The 23,565-nt window shown below is 37.7% G+C and overlaps 1 protein-coding gene across 1 annotated transcript in view; it reads right to left on the bottom strand.

Annotated features, from left to right (window-relative positions):
- Positions 1–23,565, bottom strand: part of Nkain3 (sodium/potassium transporting ATPase interacting 3) — a 651,800-nt gene that overhangs the window by 140,454 nt on the left and 487,781 nt on the right. The window contains exon 4 of the mRNA XM_021159668.2: positions 8,815–9,012. Within this exon, the coding sequence (XP_021015327.1) occupies positions 8,815–9,012 (198 nt within the window). The remainder of the gene's footprint in view (positions 1–8,814; positions 9,013–23,565) is intronic.

Here is a 23,565-nt window from a genome sequence, read left to right as displayed (position 1 = left end):
AGTGTTTTTTCTATGTGGAATTTTTTTTGCATTTATTGTTATCTAAGAGACATTTTAGACAAAGGACCACAGCTTCTCTGAATGCTTCTTTCTCCTATACTTTGTAATGGCATGGAGAAATTAATTTTCTAGCTAATTAAGTAATGAAATCAATTTCTGTTATATTCTTAGAAACTAATATTCATTTTATGTCTGTACTTATGCCGTTTTACTGCTTTAATGATCTACAATAGATCAAAACATACTTCAGCAAGGACAAACCAAATTCAAGTTAATTTATTTTCAACTTCTGAAACCAAGCTCTCATCATAACACTTTGTAGAAAGCAGAGAGCTACTACTGTTTTTGAATGAATGGAACTACTCCTTTAGAGAGAAGACAAATTGTGAAATGGCAAATTTTTCTTTATTAAACTTTTACAAAAATTTGTTTGAAAGTAAATGCTTTGGAAATAATTTTATTATTATGTGTAACTATTTTTCAATCTAATAGCTATTCTCATGAAGAGATGCAGATAAAAGTCTGCCAACATCTGAATAACATAAGATTACCCTAAGTAAAATGTCAATAAAATTAAATTTCTTGCTTCTAATACCACTAAAAGCCCAAAGCCACAATGTTTGTTTTGATTAATTATTAAGAACATTTTAGTTTTTATACATTAATGGATTTTGTGCCAGATATGGTTTCTAATTAATCTTTGAGTTTCTCTGATTTAACTGTATTTAAGTCCACTAAGTGTCATTGCTCAGTTTTGCATTTAGCCATGTCTAGAAAAATTATTTTAAAATAGTAGGGTAGTAATAATTTATATAAACTCACAAACATGTTTAGAATAGTCTAGATGTTGAAGCTTAGAAAAATGAATTTCATTGTTTGGAAATGAAATGATAGCTTTGTTGACTCTGCTAGCTGATTACCTTGCAGAAAAGAAATCCCATCATATATCTTATGAATATGATACAAAATTAATCTGATCTTTAGTAGTCACATGAGTTAGATTATTATAACCATAGATGTTGTATAAAATGCTAGACAATATCAATGATATGTTTATACAAAACTGAGACACTGTACAAGAACGGAAAATTGCTACATATAAATCAGTTGTTTCTAGAATATGATACATGATGCTACATAGACAGGTACAAGATCAATTGCTGAAATTACCCTGGGAGTTTTATCAGTGGGAAGGTAATGCCATATAAATGTTAATTATGGTTCTGAAAATTTGACCCAACATTGTGTATGTCTATAGGAGGCATATGAATTAAAATCAAGCATAGGGAATGAGGTTATGAACTTTGAAAACACTTTTCATTGAAAGAAGGCAAGTTCAAGGCAATTAGCTGTGATTTCAAATTATAAGAAATGTTCATTATAAGTAGTCATATGAAGGAAAAAGTAGGTGATTGCTTAGAGTTAGAGAGTGTGATCTTTAATCCTCATTGTCAACTTGACAGAATTCAGAATTATCGAGGGGACATTCTATAAAGTGCATATATGAGGAAATTTCCAGGAAGGTGTAACTCAAGAGGGAAGTCCCATACTGAATATGGATGGCTTGGTTCTCTGGACTGAGGTCCCGGACTGAATAGAAAAAGAAAGCAAATTGAGCACTTGCCTTCTCTCTATCTATCTTGGCTGCACACATACCTTGGCCAGCTGCCTTATGCCCCTCAAGTCTTACTTGTCTTGCCATTATTATGGACTCTATGCCTTTGCCAAGCTGAAATAAACATTTCCTTAAGTTGCTTTGCCTAGGCCTATTGCCACAGCAACCAAAGAAGTATGTAATGCACTGGGGAAGCAGTGCAGGCTGTGACAGCTGGGGGGGGGGGGGCTCCTGTAGGAGCCGATGAATCTGAAGCCAATATAGTTACACATATTGTTGAGTTTTCTATTTTTTTCTTTTTAATTAGGTATTTTCTTCATTTACATTTCCAATACTATCCCAAAAGTCCCCCATACCCCTCCCACTCCCCTACCCAGCCACTCCCACTTCTTGGCCCTGGTGTTCCCCTGTACTGAGGCAGATAAAGTTTGCAAAACCAATGGGCCTCTCTTTCCACTGATGGCCGACTAGGCCATCTTCTGATACATATGCAGCTAGAGACACGAGCTCCGGGGGGTACTGGTTAGTTCATATTGTTGTTTCACCTATAGGGTTGCAGATCCCTTTAGCTCCTTGGGTATTTTCTCTACCTCCTTCATTGGGGGCCCTGTGATCCATTCAATAGCTGACTGTGAGCATCCACTTCTGTGTTTGCTAGGCCCCGGCATAGCCTCACAAGAGATAGCTATATCAAGGTCCTTTCAGTAAAATCTTGCTAGTGTATGCAATGGTGTCAGCGTTTTCTAAAGGCAGTTGAAATATATACTTCAGTGATATATAAATTGAGTATCAAAAAAAGCACAGGGTACTTACTGTACACACACACAAAAAATCCAGATAGATCTATGCCTGAAACCAAAATCACTATTCATACAACAAGCATAAACAGCTTTACTGATCAACCATAGTTTTCTTCCTAAACATACACATCTCCCAGTAGTTTGCTATAGTAATGCGTGATTCATTGGGTGAGTGAATCTTTAACTGCTTTGAGTGTTTAGACAAAGATGAAGTACAGTGTATGGAGATGGTGTGTAAGGAATAAGTAATGAATTATATATGTACTGTATCTATGTAGCATTCAGAAATGACTAAATATGTGATATAGACAAAACTCATGCATTTCTCATAAATAAAATTTTCTTGGGAAAAGAACAATTCCAAGGAGGGGTAATAGATGGCTATGATTTTCCTCAACTGGGTATGTTGAGGGAAGTATGTAGCTGGGAAGCCCCAGCTAGAGGAAAAAAATCCTTAAACTAAAACAGCAAGGATGCTTTTTCGGTTTGACATTCGTGACTTTGAAACCCTCCATTCTGAAAAAAAATGTGATGAAAAATGATTGAGATTCTGTGTTCTAGAGGGTCAAAGAAAATATTTTAAAACATTCACTGCAAAAATGTAAAAATCATTGTATACATATAAATATGTCTAATTCCTGTGTATGTAGCATGTATATATGTGGCAAACGGCTGTTCATGCATTGTGTATGTGTGTAATGTCTGTGCATGTGGTGTGTATGTGCACATGTGCAACTGTGTATATATACACATGTGTATAATATCTGTGTATGTGGTTTTTATATGCACATGTTCATGCAAATGGATGTGGATACACTTGTGCACATATGTAATGTCTATGTATGTAGTATGTTCACGCCCACATGTGCAAGTGGGCGTGGGAAGGTCAGTGGTTGAAGGTATTTGTCTTCCTTAATTGCTTTCCAACTTGTCTTCTGAGATTGGGCATCTCACTAAGCCCATTGGATAGAGTAGCTAGCCTGAGAGCTCCTGGGATTTGATGTCTCTTTCTATGTGTGACTACTCTGAGCTTTTACATGGATCTCAAGGATACAAAGTCAGATCCTCATAGTTGTGTGGCAGGCACTTGAGTGGCTGAGCCATCTCCTCAGCACCTCCGTAAAAATCTCAGACAAACATACATATGTTTTCTTATTTTTATTTTCATATCATAGAACTGCCAAATAAACTCACAAACCCAGTAGGAGATACACAATATCACTTCTCTGTGCACTTAAAACTCAACAATGGGCTTCTGGGAAAGTGAGTGCTGTCCTTTGCCATGGCACAAGGATGCTCAGTGATATGGGTAAAGCATGACATCTAGAATCTGTCTATCTGAGTTTGAGGTTCACATTAACTCACAAGATATGCAAGCAAGGTGAATGCATACATCTTTGTGTCTTTCTCTTTTATGTAAAATGACTATACTAACATCTATCTAATAGGCATTTGGGGGATTGAATTCATACTTGTAAACTATTGAGAACCACTTAGTGCTGTGCCAAGCAAATGTGAGGGGAAGCAGAAGGAGGAAGGGCAACTGTTAACTGTGCTCACTACCTTTATGGAGGTACACCAGTGGTAAAAAATTAATTAAAGAGCTAAGGCTTGCTCTTACGTTTTGTCCTTCCTTTGTATTCTATGAGTATATAGTACTGAATTAGCTTTAGAGCCATCTGTGACTGTTGCTGTGAAATTGATTCTGAGACCAGAAGGGTTATCTCTACAGCCTTCGGTTATTTGACACCTTTTTCTATGCAGCCTAATCTAAATTTAGGCTGAGTTCTTATGATCTGTGTGGTGGAGATCAGTGACAGATGAAGATGTGGCAAGAGACACATAAGTCAAAGGACACAGGGATGATGTAAAACTGATTCTCAGAGCTTTCTGATCCCAGGTCCAACCATGAAGACCACTTCTAAGATGGAGCTTGATAAGACTCAGTATCAGTGAGACCTAAGAGAAAATACTTTGACCTTTAGTACTCAAAACAACAGGTGTAGAATTATTTCCAAAGAGAGATAGATATGGTGAGTTTTAGGGTTCTTTCCCATGTTCCCAAGAGAACGAACAGAGTGGTTAGATTTGTAATTATCTTCCTAGCAGAGGGTGCTGGGTCACAGGGGGACAGAACCAGTTCTATAGGACTGTTTTGACATTGATGACCATCTTCCAGGTGAGAAATGAACACGTGGATCAAACTGGACATTCAGGCCTGTGAGGAACACAGATCATCTCACAGCCAGACCACAGCCATTGATTGATCATCCATGCTGCTCACAATTTAATGTAGCCATGCTGGATGAAGGCAAGATGAACTTTTGCTTAGCCACTCCTGCTTTAAAGAAAAGAGTACATGTAAACGGGTGTGTGTGTGTGTGTGTTTAAAACTTGATCCATGATCACCTTTGCTAGCTGTTATTTTGTCATTTCAATCAAACTTTTGTACGTTTTGTGAAAAGTTTGACAAGAGACTTTTTTTTCTACCTCCAACCAATATCTTAAATGCAAAATTGTTCAATTAGTCAGCAAAGTTGTACCCCTTTGGGCAGATTCCCTGTAATTTAGTGGAGAACAGCTGTCTGGAAACCCTTGGAGTCCCTCTCCCAACCATCTAGGAAGTCTGACAGTGATCCTTTCCTTAGGTTCTCTTAGGTGTTTATATCCACTGACTAGTTAGAGACACAGCACTTTGTGCAACAGCCTGCAGGACCCTGTCACATATCAGAGTTTTTTCTTGTCTCTTGATGGTCGCCTGACCCACCCTTGACAGAGTCTTAAATATTGTCACAGTCATGGTAGCCAATAAGCACACAGGAGTCAATGAATATATAGGATACAAAAGTAATTTTTTATGATCAGATTTTAGGATATAAAAATTATAATAGTGCCCATATGCAACTATGAAAGAGAAACATAAAAATCAACCTCAACAATAATATATATATATGTATATATATATATATACATACACACACACACACACACACACACACAAAAGTGATCTCCTTTTACTAATAGTTTTGTTCGTACCTACAGTTAATTTCTGTCTAAAATTATTAAGGGACCTACTCCAGAAACTAACCATGTGTGTACTTTAAACTTAATATAATTTTGAGTATTGTTGTGGTGAAGTCTGTTACTATTCCTCTTCATTCCATCTGGGATATGAGCTATCCTTCTGCTCAATGTACCCATGCTCTATTGATTACCTGGTCTCTAAGGTATCAAGTTGGTAGTGATAGTACAGCAGTGGCTATGTTCTTATTACTTTACTTTCACCAATAACCTCTCAAAGCACAAATATAATAGTTTTTAAAACTCAGAAAGCTAGAAAAGGCATAAAGTACTTTCTCTAAGTGAAAATATGTATGTTCTTGTATGTATGTTCTTGACTTAAGGCTAGAAAGAAAGAAAGAGAAAAAACATGCTGAAGTTGCTAATATCTAATGTAAATTTTTATTGTTAATCTTTTACTGTATCTACTTAAATCTTATCCATAGACAGACATGAGTAGGAAGAAAAGTATAAGGATCCAGAAATGTAGATGATAGATTATTAGTATGTTATATGAATTAGGAATTTACTAGATGTCCCTCAACAGAGGAATGGATACAGAAATTATGGTACATTTACACAATGGAGTACTACTCAGCCATTAAAAAGAATGAATTTATGAAATTCTTAGCCAAATGGATGGACCTGGAGGGCATCATCTTGAGTGAAATAACACAATCACAAAAGAACTCACACAATATGTATTCACTGATAAGTGGATATTAGCCCAAAACTTAGGATACCCAAGATATAAGATACAATTTGATAAACGCATGAAACTCAAGAAGAAGGAAGACCAAAGTGTGGACACTGTGCACCTTCTTAGAATTGGGAACAAAACACCCAGGGAAGGAGTTACAGAGACAAAGTTCGTAGCTGTGATTAAAGGATGGAACTTTTAGAGACTGCCGTATCCAGGGATCCATCCCATAATCAGCTTCTAAACGCTGACACCACTGCATACACTAGCAAGATTTTGCTGAAAGGACCCAAATATAGCTGTCTCTTGTGAGACGATGCCGGGGCCTAGCAAACACAGGAGTGGATGTTCACAGTCAGCTATTGGATGTATCACAGGGCTCCCAATGGAGAAGCTAGAGAAAGTACCCAAGGAGCTAAAGGGATCTGCAACCCTATTGTTGGAACAACATGATGTACTAACCAGAACCCCGGAGCTCTTGTCTCTAGCTGCATATGTATCGAAAGATGGCCTAGTCGGCCATCAATGGAAAGAGAGGCCCATTGGACTTGCAAACTTTATATGCCCCAATATAGGGGAATGCCAGGGCCAAAAGAATGGGAATGGGTGGGTAGGGAAGTGGGGGGGCGCTATGGGGGACTTTTGGGATAGCATTGGAAATGTAATTGAGGAAAATATGTAATAAAAATATTAAAAATCAAAAAAAAAAGGAATTTACTAGATGTCTTCATGTAGTCCCTGTTGATCGGGATGGTCTACTATAATCCTACAACTACTATAATCCTAGTTGTGAAACAAATCAGAGAGCACTATGTTTCAATGTAAAAAGATAAAATATTAAATACCTCACATTTCAAGTGTATTACATAAAAACTTCGGAGAGCAATGGCTAATCTGTTTATTTCCTAAGGACTGCATAATATAGTCGAAGCTATGAATTCATACTGGCAGCTTTGACTAGTCACTAAAATAAATTAAGAAATTCATTTACAAGTGACAGGTACATTTAGGTGGCAACCTATATGATTTACTTAGACTTTCCTTTGGGCATACTTTTATGAGACAGTCCAACTTTTATGAAATATTCTCACCTTGTTCTGCATTTAGGTTCAAGTTACTTTATTTGCCAATTTCTTGGAAAATGGCATTTTTGTTACTACATTCTGTTACATTGCAAAGCTTGGGGGTACATGCTCTCATTTTCACAAAAAATGATTAAGCAATTTATTGTGAACCTTTTTTTTTATGTCTTTTTTTTATATTTTTTATTACGTATTTTCCTCAATTACATTTTCAATGTTATCCCAAAAGTCCCCCATACCCTCCCTCCCCTGGTTCCCTACCCACCCATTCCCATTTTTTTATATGAGGTTTACTTTTCTACATATGTCTAGAAAAATTTGGATTTAAAAATTAAAAGGCTTAGAAGTAATCATTTCCACATTCTATCTATCTATCTATCTATCTATCTATCTATCTATCTATCTATCTATCTATCTATCTATCCATCCATCCATCCATCCATCCATCCATCCACCCACCCACCCACCAATCCATCTATGTATCTATTTGTTGGTTTTTCAAGATAGGGTTTCTTTCATGTAACAGAGCCAGCCCTGTCTGTCTGGGAACTCATTTTGTAAACTAGGATGTCCTTCAACTGACAGAGCTTCCCCTGCCTCTACCTTCTGAGTGCTTGGATTAATGTCATGCACCAATATGCTCCACAGTTCTTTTATATTTTAAACCAGACTGGAAAAAAAAAGATTAAAGAAGGACCAGAAGGACAAAAAGTAAAGATTGATAAAATCATGTGGAAATGATGGTATATGGTACTTAGTGGGTCCCAAAGACACATGGTTATTTAGCTGAGCATGCTGACATATCCCTTAATCCTAGCACTTGGGAATCAGAGGCAAGTATGTCTTTGAGTTCAGACCAGCCTGATTTAACACCAAAGTTCCAGGCCAACCAGAGAAACACAGTAAGTCTCTTTCTCAAAAATTATATAAATCACTCTATGTTGTTCTTAATCTTCCATGTTTTAAATAATTCCACTCCAAACAATGGTCAGAAATAAGTAGGAGCTTCATGGAAGGAAATTACCTTAATTCCTAGTACATAAAACTTTTTGTGGTCTAATCAATCCAATTCCTCTGATTCTTTATGGACCTGTTAACTGACACCAAATGTTAAAATGTTTCTGGGGAAGACTTTTTTTTTTTTTTAAAGGAATGATTATTTGCAGCATGAAGTGCATTATGGTTATCTAGCCAATATAAGGGATCACATGCTTACTCTAGAACCAAAGAACACTACTTGAAGACTGCATCAGCCTCACACCTCAGAATGTCCATTGGACAATGGATCACTTCAGGTGATGATAATGTATTTCACTGCTTAGTGAAGGTTGGATATCAAGTTGGAAACCATAGTAACTACTTCATTCTAAACAAAATGTCTGTGAAGAAAAATGAGGTAACCAGTTACTATGAATCATCAATGACTCCACAACTGCTGCTGTTTCTGCTGTTAATATATGCTCAGTGCTTATTTGAACCATTCACTACCTACCAGATAAAAGATACAAGACGTCAATAAAGGAGGCTATCAGACAACGATTCAAAAGTGTGACTTACCGATAGCAGTATTTGTACAGCACTGTGGATGACTTCTAGGTACTGGAAATCGACAACACAGCCTGTGACTGAGACGTATGTGTAGTCATCCATCATGTCATGGGCTGATGGCGGTAGCACTCTCCGGACACAGCCAGGTCCATGCTCCCTCCACCATGACCGGTGTACAGAGATGTTGAAGGTCATCAGATCTGTGTCCTATATGGCAGTAAACAAGAGAACAAAAGGAACAATCTCATTACATCATACCTTTGGGCTTTGACATTGGAAAGATTTCAAGATAGGTGAAAGTGCAGACACGATTTTAGTTTCAAATGAAGAAAGGAAGAAAACTGAAAACCAAAAATGTCATATACATGGCGTGTTTGCACTACTGAGTAAAAATCATTCAATGTAGAGTCCTTTGAATAATAACATTAGCCTTGTAAGGTTGCTACACATCAAGAGTCCAGAGGGCTTGTATTTTGCTTACATACATTTTTATTGTGATATTATCATTGATATCATTATCCTACAATCATATTTGCTGAGTGCTTCATTGCACACTAGATGATGTTGTATAAAAGTTCCATACACTATAGATGTCTCTGGGGATTTCAAAGGGAATTTGTTCAGAATTCTCTGCAAATATCAAATATATGTATAACCATCCCTAATGTAAAATAGTACAATATTTTTTATATAAACTATAGCTATCTCTACCTAAATTCAAATCATCTCCATATTTTTTTGTTTTGTTTTTTTTTTTTTGAGACAGGGTTTCTCTGTATATCCCTGGCTGTCCTGGAACTCACTCTGTAAACCAGGCTGGCCTCTAACTCAGAAGTCTACATGCTTCTGTCTCCTAAATGCTGGAACTAAAGGCATGCGCCATCACTGCCCAGCTTTCCATATTTTTTTAATATAATGCCTAGTACAGTGTAAATTCTATGTAAGTAGTTGAGGAAATAATACAAAAATAGTTTGCATGTTTTGTAGAGACACAGTTTGTCTTATTTCACTATTTTTAGTAATTGATTGGTAGAATATATGTATATGAAACCCACTGATATGAATATCTAACTAAATAGCCTTTGCCATTCATATAGGTAGTAGTATATACTTATTATATTTACTGAAATTATAGTTTACTTAATAATTATATCCTCTAAAATGAATGTTAAATTTCTAGAATCTGAGAATTTTTCTTATGTATCATCAGCAAAAATTTGCAGATCAGCAGTGGTCAGGATGTTATACTAAAATACATGGATGGGCCCAGACAATAATCCCAGGTCAGGTCCTTCCTTCCTTCCTTCCTTCCTTCCTTCCTTCCTTCCTTCCTTCCTTCCTTCCTTCCTTCCTTCCTTCCTTCCTTCTTTTCTATTTCCAAGGCAATTTCTAACAACTGAAACTGTCCTCAAATGTACTATGCATTGGAGAGTGGACTTGATCTACTAAGCATTCTACCACAGCTTCCACCTTATACCATGTGTCATGTGTCACTCTACTTGGATGAAATCATATGTAAAATAAACAGGATGTAAATGGAGATGAGATATACAGAGAAAGAGAAGAAGCCAATGTGACCATATAGGTAGACATTGGGGCGATACAAATCACTGCCAAGAAATGCCATGGACATTTGAAAGAGAATAATGAAAAGGATAAATAATATATGAAGATAGATGGTTCACAGCAATGCCAACAACAAACTAAACCCAAGAAAACTTATTTCAGATTTCTGCCTCTGGAAATGAGGGAGAAGGAATTTCTGTTGCTTAAGCCAACCAATTTGTGATAATTTATTATGACAGCCATAAGAAACTAGTGTGGGCAGAGAATTTTATAGGTAAATTAATTGGCATAAGTTAGTAGAGCAAGCAAGGTGTAGAGTGAGAACTTGGAGCTATGAAGTCTACTTTTAGCTCTATGAACAGCATCATGTGTACTCTTTGCTATTTCTTCCATTAAACCTTTGATTATGCTCTATACCCTGAAGACAGCTATGGTTCCTTCTTCAAATATCTTAACAAAATACATTAATAGTCAATCCAAAGGATAAAGAAGACACTATTCAATTTTTACAACTTAAAATTTGTCAGAGTAGAGACAACAACTCCAGACTTTCCATCTTCAAGAGATGACCTTCACTCTAGGCTGAGCATCTTTAATAGTAAAAGCATATCAACATTTTTGATTGTCAACAGGAAAGTATCATTGGCAGGTTTGAAATGTGACCTCTTATGACAGGTGTGTAGAAAATGTTATAAATTACATTGGGCTATGTATATAAGGTATATATGAAAAACACCCAGGCTTCAATGTGTTTTTGCAATAGGAATACATTATACTTCAGTCCTACAATCAAGGTATCTTAGGCATAAGTAAATATTAGAAAACCAAAGCCAATCTGAAAAATTTCTTGTCCCAGTCATTTCGAATACAAGACACATAATCTATATTTCTCCAAAGGCACCTGTGGTAGACTAAGATTTTATTTAATGTTTGAACTTTTGGGTGAGATGTCAACTAGAAATTGGCTTTATGTAACTTGTTGAAAAGACAGAATGAATGAAGGGAAAAATAGATCTATTCCAAAGTGAGAAAGAAACATCTTTGAAAATGTTCAAAAATCAGTACAGGGCATCTGAAAATGTCAGAGAAAGAAGAACAGGAATACAGTCAGTAGAAATAGCCAGGCACAGGACATCTCTGTAGAGAGTGGTTCTGAAACTTTGATTGGGAATCTACATGTGAATGATGAAGGTCCTCTTCTCCAATTGGTTCGTGTTCAGTCAATAAAGATGCCAGCACCCAATGACTGGGCAGAAGAGGTAGGACTTCCAAGTTCCCTCAGGAAGGCTAGGAGATGCTGGAGGAAAAAAAGAAATTCATTATGCTTTGGAGAGTGAGAGAGTCATCAGCCATGTGAGATCTCGGGTGGAGTGGCCATTCCTGTTTTCCCGATTGATCCTTGGGTAGCAGACAGGAGATTAGAAACACAACTAAGCTGAGAGCAAATTTAGGGTACTGAGCAAGGAGGAGGTGACTGGGCAACTAAATTGAGGGCAGATTTAGCATGTTGAGCAAGGAGTAAAGGGCAGAGTACGCTAGCCATGAGAGGCTTAGAAGAGCTCAGCCAATGGCCCGTATGGTGGTTTAAAAATGAGCTATGTGTGTATGTGTCTTTCATCCAAGGATCCAAGGGAAACAGGGCAGTGGCTGGTAGCATGGTCCTCCCGAAGCTTAAAGTGGGGTAGTAGAAACTACATACTACACATCTCCATTTGCATGGAAGGACAGAAAATGAGTCCTCATCCAAAAGTTAGCAGAGGCAGCCCTTGGTGAAAAGAGATTTGTAGTTCTAGCCTTAGACAAGGCCACACCCCTGATGAGTGTCAAACCCAATTGTAAATTTTGGTAAGGTAGTGATGCCTTTAGCAAAAGGGTCAGTACTGAAGAATTTGCAAAGAGACTTCAAAGAAAAGACTGCCTAGCCAAAGCCCTGAGGCACATAGAAGTGGCCCTATTAATGTGAAGACAGCACTGGTGGACACCAAATGCTTTTTCATTGTAGGTTTAACTCTAGAGATGAGCTTTTCAGAGAAACTTAGGATACAAAGAAAGAACAGCCTGGGGAACTGACACAGGCAAGCAGAACATGCACAGAGAGATCTCTTAGGTTAGCAAGTAAGCAGAATATAGACAGAGAGATCTCCAGGTAGAAAACAGAACAGAGAGAGACACAGACTGAAAGAACTGGACCAAGCAGAGCACAGGTCCTTAGCTTTGAGTCCTTCTTTTCTCCCCTCCCAGACACCCCTTTCTCAGAACCCCTCTCCAAGCTGAGGCTGGTCCTTGGCAGGGCTCCTCCATGGCATATGATTCAGTTCTTGCCCCCAGCTTTGTGCCTTGAGTTCCCATCCTATTTGCTTTACAAATTGTAAACTAAGTAAATCCATTTCTCCCATAAGTTGCTTTTTGGTTACGGTCTTTATCACAGCAATAGAAATCTAATCAGGACATAAAATAAATAAGGATTTCAATTGTCCATGTGAAATAGAGGAGGAAGAACTAGTAATGCAGGGCAGTCTGGTGGCTCCCAAGCAGAGGCACTGAACAGTTAAGCATCTTTGAGAGTGGATCAAGCCCAGGCTAGAGCACTGCATAGGTGGGAAGCTGGGGAGGAGGAACAGGGTCAGATTCTCTTGGGTTCACAGCTTCCTCTCCTTGTAAACAAGTCATGTTGCCATTCAGGCCAGACACTTGCTGGAGCAGCTCCATAGATGGCCTTTGCTGAGAGACTAGAGGCTGTTGGTCAACTGAGCATCCTGATCCCTGCTTCTTTGGCTATTTTCAGTCCTGTCTGTGGACATAATTTTAATAGTTTATAAAAGTAATGGTTTGGACTCTGCAAGCATAAATAAGCTGATGAAAAAGAGAAAGCCTTTGAAGTTGTAAATGGGTGAGATTGAATGTCACCATTTTGAATGTCACCACTCTGAAAAAAATCAGAAAAACAAGTATATCCCATATACTCTCGTGCATAGAGTGAAGCAGGAGGCCACAAAAATACCCAGAGTATATTCCAGGGTAAAGCTACTCTATATAGTTATATTTTTTTCCTCAGTTTAAGGAATTGAAGGGAACTTTATGAGCATGCCTGAAATTATACCAATAATAAAACATTTTACTTTTTTTTTTTGCTAGTTGGTTTGCTATTCAATTACCTTTACAGCAATAGTGCTTTATTGACAATAAAACATTTTGCTTCATTTTTAGGGTCTGTTGATTTGCTACATGAATCATTTCCAGCTCTCCGAGGGTAAAATATTACAGAAAAATAATTGCTTTCATTGGTGAATTTAGTTTAATGCAAAGCAATTTACCTGCAGGCAAACTGCAGAGATGCACACTGACTGCCCCACTTCCTGATCATCAGATTTAATCTCTTACAGTTCGTCCTGATTAATATAGAAGAGCTATGTGTTTTTCCATCTTAATAGAATTCATTAGGTTCTGGATGAATTAACATGATCTCAAAATTCAGAGAATTTTTTCTTTTAAGCATTCATATCTAGTGATCTTCGTTATTGTGGAACATTAGTTTCTTTCAATGTGACTTTGACTAAAATGTATACAAATAATACACAAATTATGCATATTTGTTAAACCCATAGAACATCTCAGCATAGTTCTTACTTATGTGTAGAGATACAACCATTTATTAACCATACTATGCTTCTACCAGCTGTATTAAAATTTGACAGTGAACATCAATAGCATAAAATTACATTTAAGGTTTATATTTCATGGGTTTGCTCTAGAGATTTATTTTAAGTTTGTATCCATTTTCTATGCCCTTCACTTCTAGATTTCAAACACAAAAACATTACTAAACACATAACAACTCGATTTTCTCTGGACAAGACAAATCAGACAAAAGGAAATGTATTGTTGAAACTGTCACTACATCAAGACCTAGAGCTTTTAAATACACAGATTATTATGAAACTACAGATAAATGATATTAAAATAAAATAATTTTAATATTTCAAATGTCATTTCTCCTTTTGACATGTAAGTAGAATGCTATATGATGCTTTAAGTTGACCTGATTAAAAATTATAAAACAACAAATGCAACTCTGAGATTATTTTATAACTAGAGATAATCTAAACAATAGTGTTCAGACTCATGAAATTATAAGTGAAGGGTAACAGAGTTTGGCATCTTGAAATGTGATATTTTGGCATGAAAATGACTTAGAACCAAAAACTTTGAAAAGAATATTTCTTTGCTTCAATGAGGATCTTAATTTACATAGTTGTCCTCCTTCCTCGCCTGTAAGGAAAGGTCAGCCTTGGTTATCTCACATGGTTTTACTTGCTGCCGGCTGGAAATAGCATAAGGAACTTCCACACAGTGTCTAGGATTTCTCCCTTATTGTAGCATTCCACACGCACTGCCTCCTGTGTGTGTGTGTGTGTGTGCTTAGGGCTGGTATTTGAACCATTTCTTTGATAATAACCCAATCCTTGGGTGTCTCCCACATATATATGAAATTATATGCCAAAGCTCTTGCTTGATTCTCTGTTATTCTGTCCCATCATTTGCTAATCAGCCCAGCACAGGGTGGGGAGAGAACAGCTGTACCCAGCATAGGGTGGGGAGAGAACAGCTGTGGAAAGTACAAGGCTCCAGGTATCTTTCTTGTGAGGTCAGGTGTAGGGGGAGGAGGTGATAACCAAAATCAGATTCCCAATTGTTTCTTGATTATGTCAATAAAGAATGTAGAAGCCAATCTCTGGGTGAAGGCATAGAGGTGGGGTTTCCGGGTGGACAGGAAGAGAAGAGGAGACAGAGGATAAGGGTTTCAGAGGAGGTTGTGGAGCGGATAGGAAGTGGGAGCTATGTAGGTCTCTCGGGTCACCTATAATATGCAGCCTCAGCCACAGGTGGAGGCCGAAGAGGATGGAAAAGGCTAGTGGTAGATTAGGATAGCAAATTCTTTGTCCAGCACTTGTGTTAATCTGGCTGGTTTTAAAATATTAAGGCTGTTTGGGGTTTCCATCTATGGCAGTGACTCAGGTGGCAGGAGAAAAGGCACAGCCGCAGGGCGGTTGTTAGAGGTTTGGCAGAGTAGGAGCTGGGCGAGATGGCTGATGCCAGCACCCAGAAAGGAGCAAATAGACACCAGAGCTGCTTGGCGAAGCTAGCCATGGGAGCTGGGTGAGATGGCCGTTGCCAGCATCGGGCAAGGAGCAAGCAGGTATTTTAAAATTACGCACAACAGTCAGCACGAAGGCAGTACGAGAGTAAGATGGTGGTTTTGACAGTGGACAACAAGAGTGGTTGTTGATATAAGGTCAGTCAGGAGTATCTTTTCCTGTACTGTGATTTGGAAAACTTCCTGAATAACTGCCTTTATCCTGTTTTTTTTTTTTTTTTTAAATCAGGTCTTTCATTGCATTAATCTACACAAATCTTTTGAAATGTTGCTCATTAGCACCAAATGTAAACATGCCTGACTTCATGTTATTCACAGTGTTTCTGAGGTATCAGTTCACTTGCAAAAATATCATTATATATTTCTTTTCATTAGCCAAAGAGAATTATTCTTTTGGGCATTTAATTTACTTTTGATATATGCTCAATTTGGTTTCAGATAATCCTCTCTATTTCGAACTACAGATCCAACTAAACAACAATATTTACAATCGTCTTTCATTCTAGATGCACATCAAAGGATTCCTGAATTCATTGTTATATAGACATGTGTATTCTTTGTCTTTTCACCTTGTTTCATCAGTTGCCAGCACAACTGGGGGTAAAACATGTAATGTTACAGGGAAGTCCATATGTGCTTAAAAAGTAGGAATTTTCTTGGTTTTCAAGAGTTTCTAGAATTGGTATTTATACAATAAAATCACTCCTGCATTTCAAAATGTGAATTACAACACTTGAGTTAATTATCTACATATCTAGTTATCTTCTCTATAGGGAGAGATGTGGATTTATATTATATGATTGGGCTTCACAGGGATGTTTAAGTATTTAAGTTCTGTAATATAAAGACTTCCCATAGTGACCTGCAAAGTTTAAGGATTGAGCTAACTGGGGCAACAGAGAAGGAGGTAGGTCAGTTATTCTCAGTAGGGAGTCTCTGTAGGGCAGTAGTTTAGGGTTACAGTCATCAGGGAAGGAGATGCTGGGGTTAATAGTTTCTGTACACAGTAGTTTTAGCTAAAGAGCAATCATTTATAACATTTATACTTGGAGCAGAGGAAAATGTTACCATTTCACCCAGGGAAGGCTTGGCCATTTTCATGACTATGAGGAAGTGTGGTCCTGGACATGGCCATGTCCATGTCAATAATACACAGTTTCTTTGGAATTTCATCACTCCCTCTAACTTCTCATTGATTTAAATATAACAGTGATTCTGTACTCTTTTCCTGTAGTAAGAACAGATGCTATAGAAAGGCCTATAGAATATTCAAGCTTCCACAGGGGAAAATCTGTCATTTGTTGATGCATTCCCAAATCTTCCTGAGGGTCATAGTAATTGGTTGTGTATAAATAAGAGTGTGAAAATTCAAGGGTAGAGGTATGCCTCTCTAATCTAAGGCAGGAGGATTGAGATAATTTAATAAGAGCCTGGGCCCATCATGAGAATGTGTGTGCATATACACACAAAATACATTGTACACACACACACACACATACATACTTAAAAGTCAATCTCCAAAATGGGTAACAAGGAACACAAGTAGACACACAAAACCATTATACAATGTAAAAGTCATATAAAGAGGTAATTTGTTGTCACTGCATAGAATTGCTTTATATAAGGAGCCTAGAAATGGCTTCCCTGAGTTGAGTAGATATTTAGGGTAAGATATAAACAAAGGGAATAGAGAGGTGGCTTAGTCTTTTTTTTTAATGTATTTTTTTAATTGGGTATTTATTTCATTTACATTTCCAATGCTATCCCAAAAGTCCACCATATGCTCCCCCCGCACACCTCCCCACCCACCCACTCCCACTTTTTGGCCCTGTCGTTCCCCTGTACTGAGGCATATAAAGTTTGCAAGACCAATGGACCTCTCTTTCCACTGATGGCCGACTAGGCCATCTTCTGATTCATATGCAGCTAGAGACATGAGCTGCGGGGGGGGGGGGGGGGGTGAGGGTGAGGGGGGTGTTACTGCTTAGTTCATATTGTTGTTACACCTATAGGATTGCAGATCCTTTTAGCTCCTTGGGTACTTTCTCTAGCTCCTTCATTGGGGGCCCTGTGATCCATCCAATAACTGACTGTGAGCATCCACTTTTGTGTTTGCTAGGCCCCGGCTTAGTCTCACAAGAGACAGCTATATCTGGGTCCTTTCAGCAAAATCTTGCTAGTGTATGCAATGGTGTCAGCATTTGGAAGTTGATTATTGGATGGATCCCTGGATATGGCAGTCTCTAGATGGTCCATCCTTTCGTCTCAGCTCCAAACTGTGTCTATGTAACTCCTTCCATGGGTGTTTTGTTCCCAATTCTAAGAAGGGGCAAAGTGTCCACACTTTGGTCTTCATTCTTCTTGAGTTTCATGCATTTAGCAAATTGTAACTTATATCTTGGGTATCCTAAGTTTCTGGGCTAATATCCACTTATCAGTGAGTACATATTGTGTGAGTTCCTTTGTGACTGGGTTACCTCACTCAGGATGATGCCTTCCAGGTCCATCCACTTGCCTAGGAATTTCATAAATTCATTCTTTTTAATAGCTGAATAGTATTCCATTGTGTAAATGTTCCACATTTTCTGTTTCCATTCCTCTTTTGAGGGGCATCTGGGTTCTTTCCAGCTTCTGGCTATTATAAATAAGGCTGCTATGAACATAGTGGAGCATGTGTCCTACTTACCAGTTGGAACATCTTCTGGATATATGCCCAGGAGAGATATTGTGGGATCCTCTGGTAGTACTATGTCCAATTTTCTGAGGAACTGCCAGACTGATTTCCAGAGTGGTTGTACAAGCTTGCAATCCCACCAACAATGGAGGAGTGTTCCTCTTTCTCCACATCCTTGCCAGCATCTGCTGTCACCTGCATTTTTTATCTTAGCCATTCTGACTGGTGTGATGTGGAATCTCAGGGTTGTTTTGATTTGCATTTCCCTGATGAATAAGGATGTTGAACATTTTTTAAGGTGCTGCTCAGTCATTCAGTATTCCTCAGGTGAGAATTCTTTGTTCAGCTCTTAGCCCCATTTTTTAATGGGGTTATGTGATTTTCTGGAGTCCAGCTTGAGTTCTTTATATATATGGGATATTAGTCCTCTTTGTGATTTGGGATAGGTAAAGATCCTTTCCCAATCTGTTGGTGGACTTTTTGTCTCATTTACAGTGTCTTTTGACTTGGAGAAGCTTTGCAACTTTATGAGGTCCCATTTGTCGATTCTTGATCTTACAGCACAAGCCATTGCTGTTCTATTCAGGAAATTTTACCCTGTACCCATATCTTCGAAGCTTTCCCCTACTTTCTCCTCTACAAGTTTCAGTGTCTCTGGTTTTATATGGAGTTCCTTATTCCACTTAGATTTGACCTTAGTACAAGGAGATAGGAATGGATCAATTCGCATTCTTCTACATGATAACCGCCAGTTGTGCCAGCACCATTTGTTGAAAATGGTGTCTTTTTTCCACTGGATGGTTTTGATCCCTTGTCAAAGATCAAGTGACCATAGGTGTGTGGGTTCATTTCTGGGTCTTCAATTCTATTCCATTGGTCTTCTTGTCTTTCGCTATACCAGTACCATGCAGTTTTTGTCACAATTGCTCTGTAGTACAGGTTTTGGTCAGGCATGGTGATTCCACCAGAGGTTCTGTTATCCTTGAGAAGAGATTTTGCTATTCTAGGTTTTTTGTTATTCCAGATGAATCTGCTGATTACCCTTTCTAATTCGTTGAAGAATTGAGTTGAAATTTTGTTGGGGATTGCACTGAATCTGTAGATTGCTTTTGGCAAGATAGTCATTTTAACTATATTGATCCAGCCAATCCATCAGCATGGGAGATCTTTCCATCTTCTGAGATCTTCTTTAATTTATTTCTTCAGAGACTTGAAGTTCTTATCATACAGATCTTTCACTTACTTAGAGTCACGCCAAGGTATTTTATATTGTTTGTGACTATTGAGAAGGGTGTTGTTTCGCTAATTTCTTCCTCAGCCTGTTTATCCTTTGTGTACAGGAAGGCCATTGACTTGTTTGAGATAATTTTATATCCAGGTACTTCATTGAAGCTGTTTATCAGGCTTAGGAGTTCTCTGGTGGAATTTTTAGGGTCACTTATATATACTATCATATCATTTGCAAAACGTGATATTTTGACTTTTTCCTTTCCAAATTGTATCCCCTTGATCTCCTTTTGTTGTCGAATTGCTCTGGCTAGGACTTCGGGTACAATGTTGAATAGGTAGGGAAAGAGTAGCCAGCCTTGTCTAGTCCCTGATTTTAGAGGGATTGCTTCCAGCTTCTCACCATTTACTTTGATGTTGGCTACTGGTTTGCTGTAGATTGCTTTTATCATGTTTAGGTATGGGCCTTGAATTCCTGATCTTTCCAAGACTTTTATCATGAATGGGTGTTGGATTTTGTCAAATGCTTTCTCTGCATCTAAGGAGATGATCATGTGGTTTTTGTGTTTGAGTTTGTTTATATACTGGATTACGTTGATAGATGTCTGTATATTGAACCATTCCTGCATACCTCGGATGTAACCTACTTGGTCAGGAAGGATGATTGTTTTGATGTGTTCTTGGATTCGGTTATCGAGAACTTAATTGAGGATTTTTGCATGATATTTACAAGGGAAATTGGTCTGAAGTTCTCTATCTTTGTTGAGTCCTTTTGTGGTTTAGTTATCAGAGTAATTGTGGCTTCATAGAATGAGTTGGGTAGAGTACCTTATGTTTCTATCTTGTGGAATAGTTTGTGAAGAACTGGGATTAGATCTTCTTTGAAGGTCTGGTAGAACTCTGCACTAAACCCATCTGGTCCTGGGCTTCTTTTGGTTGGGAGACTATTAATGACTGCTTCTATTTCTTTAGGGGATATAGGACTGTTTAGATCATTAACCTGATCTTGATTTAACTTCGGTACCTGGCATCTGTCTAGAAACTTGTCCATTTCATCCAGGTTCTCCAGTTTTGTTGAGTATAGCCTTTTGTAGAAGGATCTGATGGTGTTTTGGATTTCTTCAGGATCTGTTGTTGTGTCTCCCTTTTCATTTCTGATTTTGTTCATTAGGATGCTGGCCCTGTGCCCTCTAGTGATTCTAGCTAAGGGTTTATCTATCTTGTTGATTTTCTCAAAGAACCAGCTCCTCGTTTGGTTGATTCTTTGAATAGTTCTTCTTGTTTCCACTTGATTGATTTCGCCCCTGAATTTGATTATTTCCTGCCGTCTACTCCTCTTGGGTGAATTTGCTTCCTTTTGTTATAGAGCTTTTAGGTATGTTGTCAACTTTGCTAGTGTGTACTCTCTCTAGTTTCTTTTTGGAGGCACTCAGAGCTATGAGTTTCCCTCTTAGAAATGCTTTCATAGTGTCTCATAAGTTTGGGTATGTTGTGGCTTCATTTTCATTAAACTCCAAAAAGTCTTTAATTTTTTTCTTTATTTCTTCCTTGACCAAGGTATCATTGAGAAGAGTGTTGTTCATTTTCCACGTTAATGTTGGCTTTCCATTATTTATGTTGTTATTGAAGATAAGCCTTAGTCCATGGTGGTCTGATAGGATGCATGGGACGATTTCAATATTTTTGTATCTGTTGAGGCCTGTTTTGTGACCAATTATATGGTCAGTTTTGGAGAAGATACCATGAGATGCTGAGAAGAAGGTATATTCTTTTGTTTTAGGATAAAATGTTCTGTAGATATCTGTTAGACCAATTGTTTAATAACTTCTGTTAGTTTCACTGTGTCCCTGTTTAGTTTCTGTTTCCATGATCTGTCCATTGGTGAAAATGGTATGTTGAAGTCTCCCACTATTATTGTGTGAGGTGCAATGTGTGCTTTGAGCTTTACTAAAGTTTCTTTAATGAATGTATCTGCCCTTGTATTTGCAGCATAGATATTCAGAATTGAGAGTTCCTCTTGGAAGATTTTACCTTTGATGAGTATGAAGTGCCCCTCCTTGTCTTTTTTGATTATTTTGGGTTGAGAGTCCATTTTATTAGATAGTAGAATGGCTACTCCAGCCTGTTTCTTCAGACCATTTGCTTGGAAAATTGTTTTCCAGCCTTTCATTCTGAGGTGAGTTTCTTGTAAGCAGAAAAATGTTGTGTTCTGTTTGTGTAGCCAGTCTGTTAGTCTATGTCTTTTTATTAGGGAATTGAGTCCATTGATATTACGAGATATTAAGAAAAAGTAATTGTTGTTTCCTATTGTTTTTGTTGTTAAAGTTGTAATTTTGTTGTTGTGGCTGTCTTCTTTTAGGCTTGTTGAGGGATTACCTTCTTGCTTTTTCTAGGATGTGGTTTCCGTCCTTGTATTGTTTTATTTCTGTTATTATCCTTTGAAAGGCGGGATTCCTGGAAAGATAATGTGTAAACTTGGTTCTGTCGTGGAATACTTTCATTTCTCCATCTAAGGTAATTGAAAATTTGGCTGGATATAGTAGCCTGGGCTGGCATTTGTGTTCTCTTAGTGTCTGTATAGCATCTGTCCAGGCTCTTCTGGCTTTCATAGTCTCTGATGAAAAATCTGGTGTAATTCTGATAGGCTTGCCTTTATATATTACTTGACCTTTTTCCCTTACTGCTTTTAATATTCTATCTTTATTTTGTGCATTTGTTGTTCTGATTATTATGTGTTGGTAGGAATTTCTTTTCTGGTCCAGTCTATTTGGAGTTCTGTAGGCTTCTTGTATGTTCATGGGCATGTCTTTCTTTAGGTTTGGGAAGTTTTTTTCTATAATTTTGTTGAAGATATTTGCTGGTCCTATGAGTTGAAAACCTTAATTCTCATCTACTCCTATATCTGTAGGTTTGGTCTTCTCATTGTATCCTGGATTTGCTGGATGTTTTGAGTTAGGATCTTTTTCATTTTCCATTTTCTTTGATTGTTGTGCAGATGTTCTCCATGGAATCTTCTGCACTTGAGATTCTCTCTTCCATCTCTTGTATTCTGTTGCTGATGTTTGCGTCTATGGTTCCAGACTTGAGAAAATATTTACTGAAGTAAAAGAAAACTATTGATAGAAAAAAAGTATTAGGAAAAAGAGGTTCCCAGCTAACAGATTACAAAGATGAAAGCCCTAGATGATGAAAGTATTTAAATAGTCAGGGAACTGACAAATGGCTCTTTAGATGGAAGGAAGCTAAGACGAAGATTGGGTAGTTTTAAAGAGATTTGAAGTTATAGGAGACAAAGCCCTAATAAAAATCAAGAAATACCCAAAGTTCAGATAGGCAGCCAAATATTGATGTCACCTGATTTGTAGGAATTTAGAGGATGGATGTGACTGGGCAAAAATGGAGAGAAACTCATCAAGTTGTTTCCTTAGTGGGAAATGTGAAAGATGATGCAAGTAACATGTTCTGACAACTTACAGAACAGTCCCTTTCTCCTTCCTGGAAAGTGACACATGGAGATTGTTACTGAGCCTTGTGAGAAGGGTGCAGGAAGCCGAATGATACTGAAGAAAGTGTATAGTACTCCTCATGCCATTCATGGTTCTCTGGAGCGTTTAACTCTATCACTTGTACACAGTAGTCTCTGTCATAAATAGCAATTGGGTTTTCCTGCCCAGGTACAGATCTCACCAGAGATTTCTGCTTATGACCTTCAGGTTTGTACAATGTAATTCTTTTATCCACAGCTCTAACTTGGAGGGCCAATTTTCTTGTAGCTTTATTTGTTCTCGACATTTAAGAGCTCCTCAATCTTCTGTTTGTAGTTTTATATATGGTAGAAATGGTGGTGACTTCCAAAATCTCTGCATACTGACACAAATACTAGAAAAATCCTTAAACTTTGTCTTCCACCTATGGATAATACAGTTAATGAAAATTATTTAAAATACAAGTATAGTAAACATAACTAAGTGGAGACAGGGCTGGAAAACATTGTGGGTTAGTCATCAAGAGAGGTTTGACTATGCTGGCAAAGTCTCATGTCTTTGGTTATACTGCATTAAGAAACGTCTACAAGTTAGAAGTGGATATTCCTTAAAAAAAGAAAGAAAGAAAGAAAGAAAGAAAGAAAGAAAGAAAG

Source organism: Mus caroli, unplaced genomic scaffold (assembly GCF_978045245.1).
Source record: "Mus caroli unplaced genomic scaffold, Mus_caroli_1 scaffold_6, whole genome shotgun sequence".
NCBI lineage: Eukaryota > Metazoa > Chordata > Mammalia > Rodentia > Muridae > Mus > Mus caroli.
This window is presented reverse-complemented; position numbering and strand designations above follow the sequence as displayed.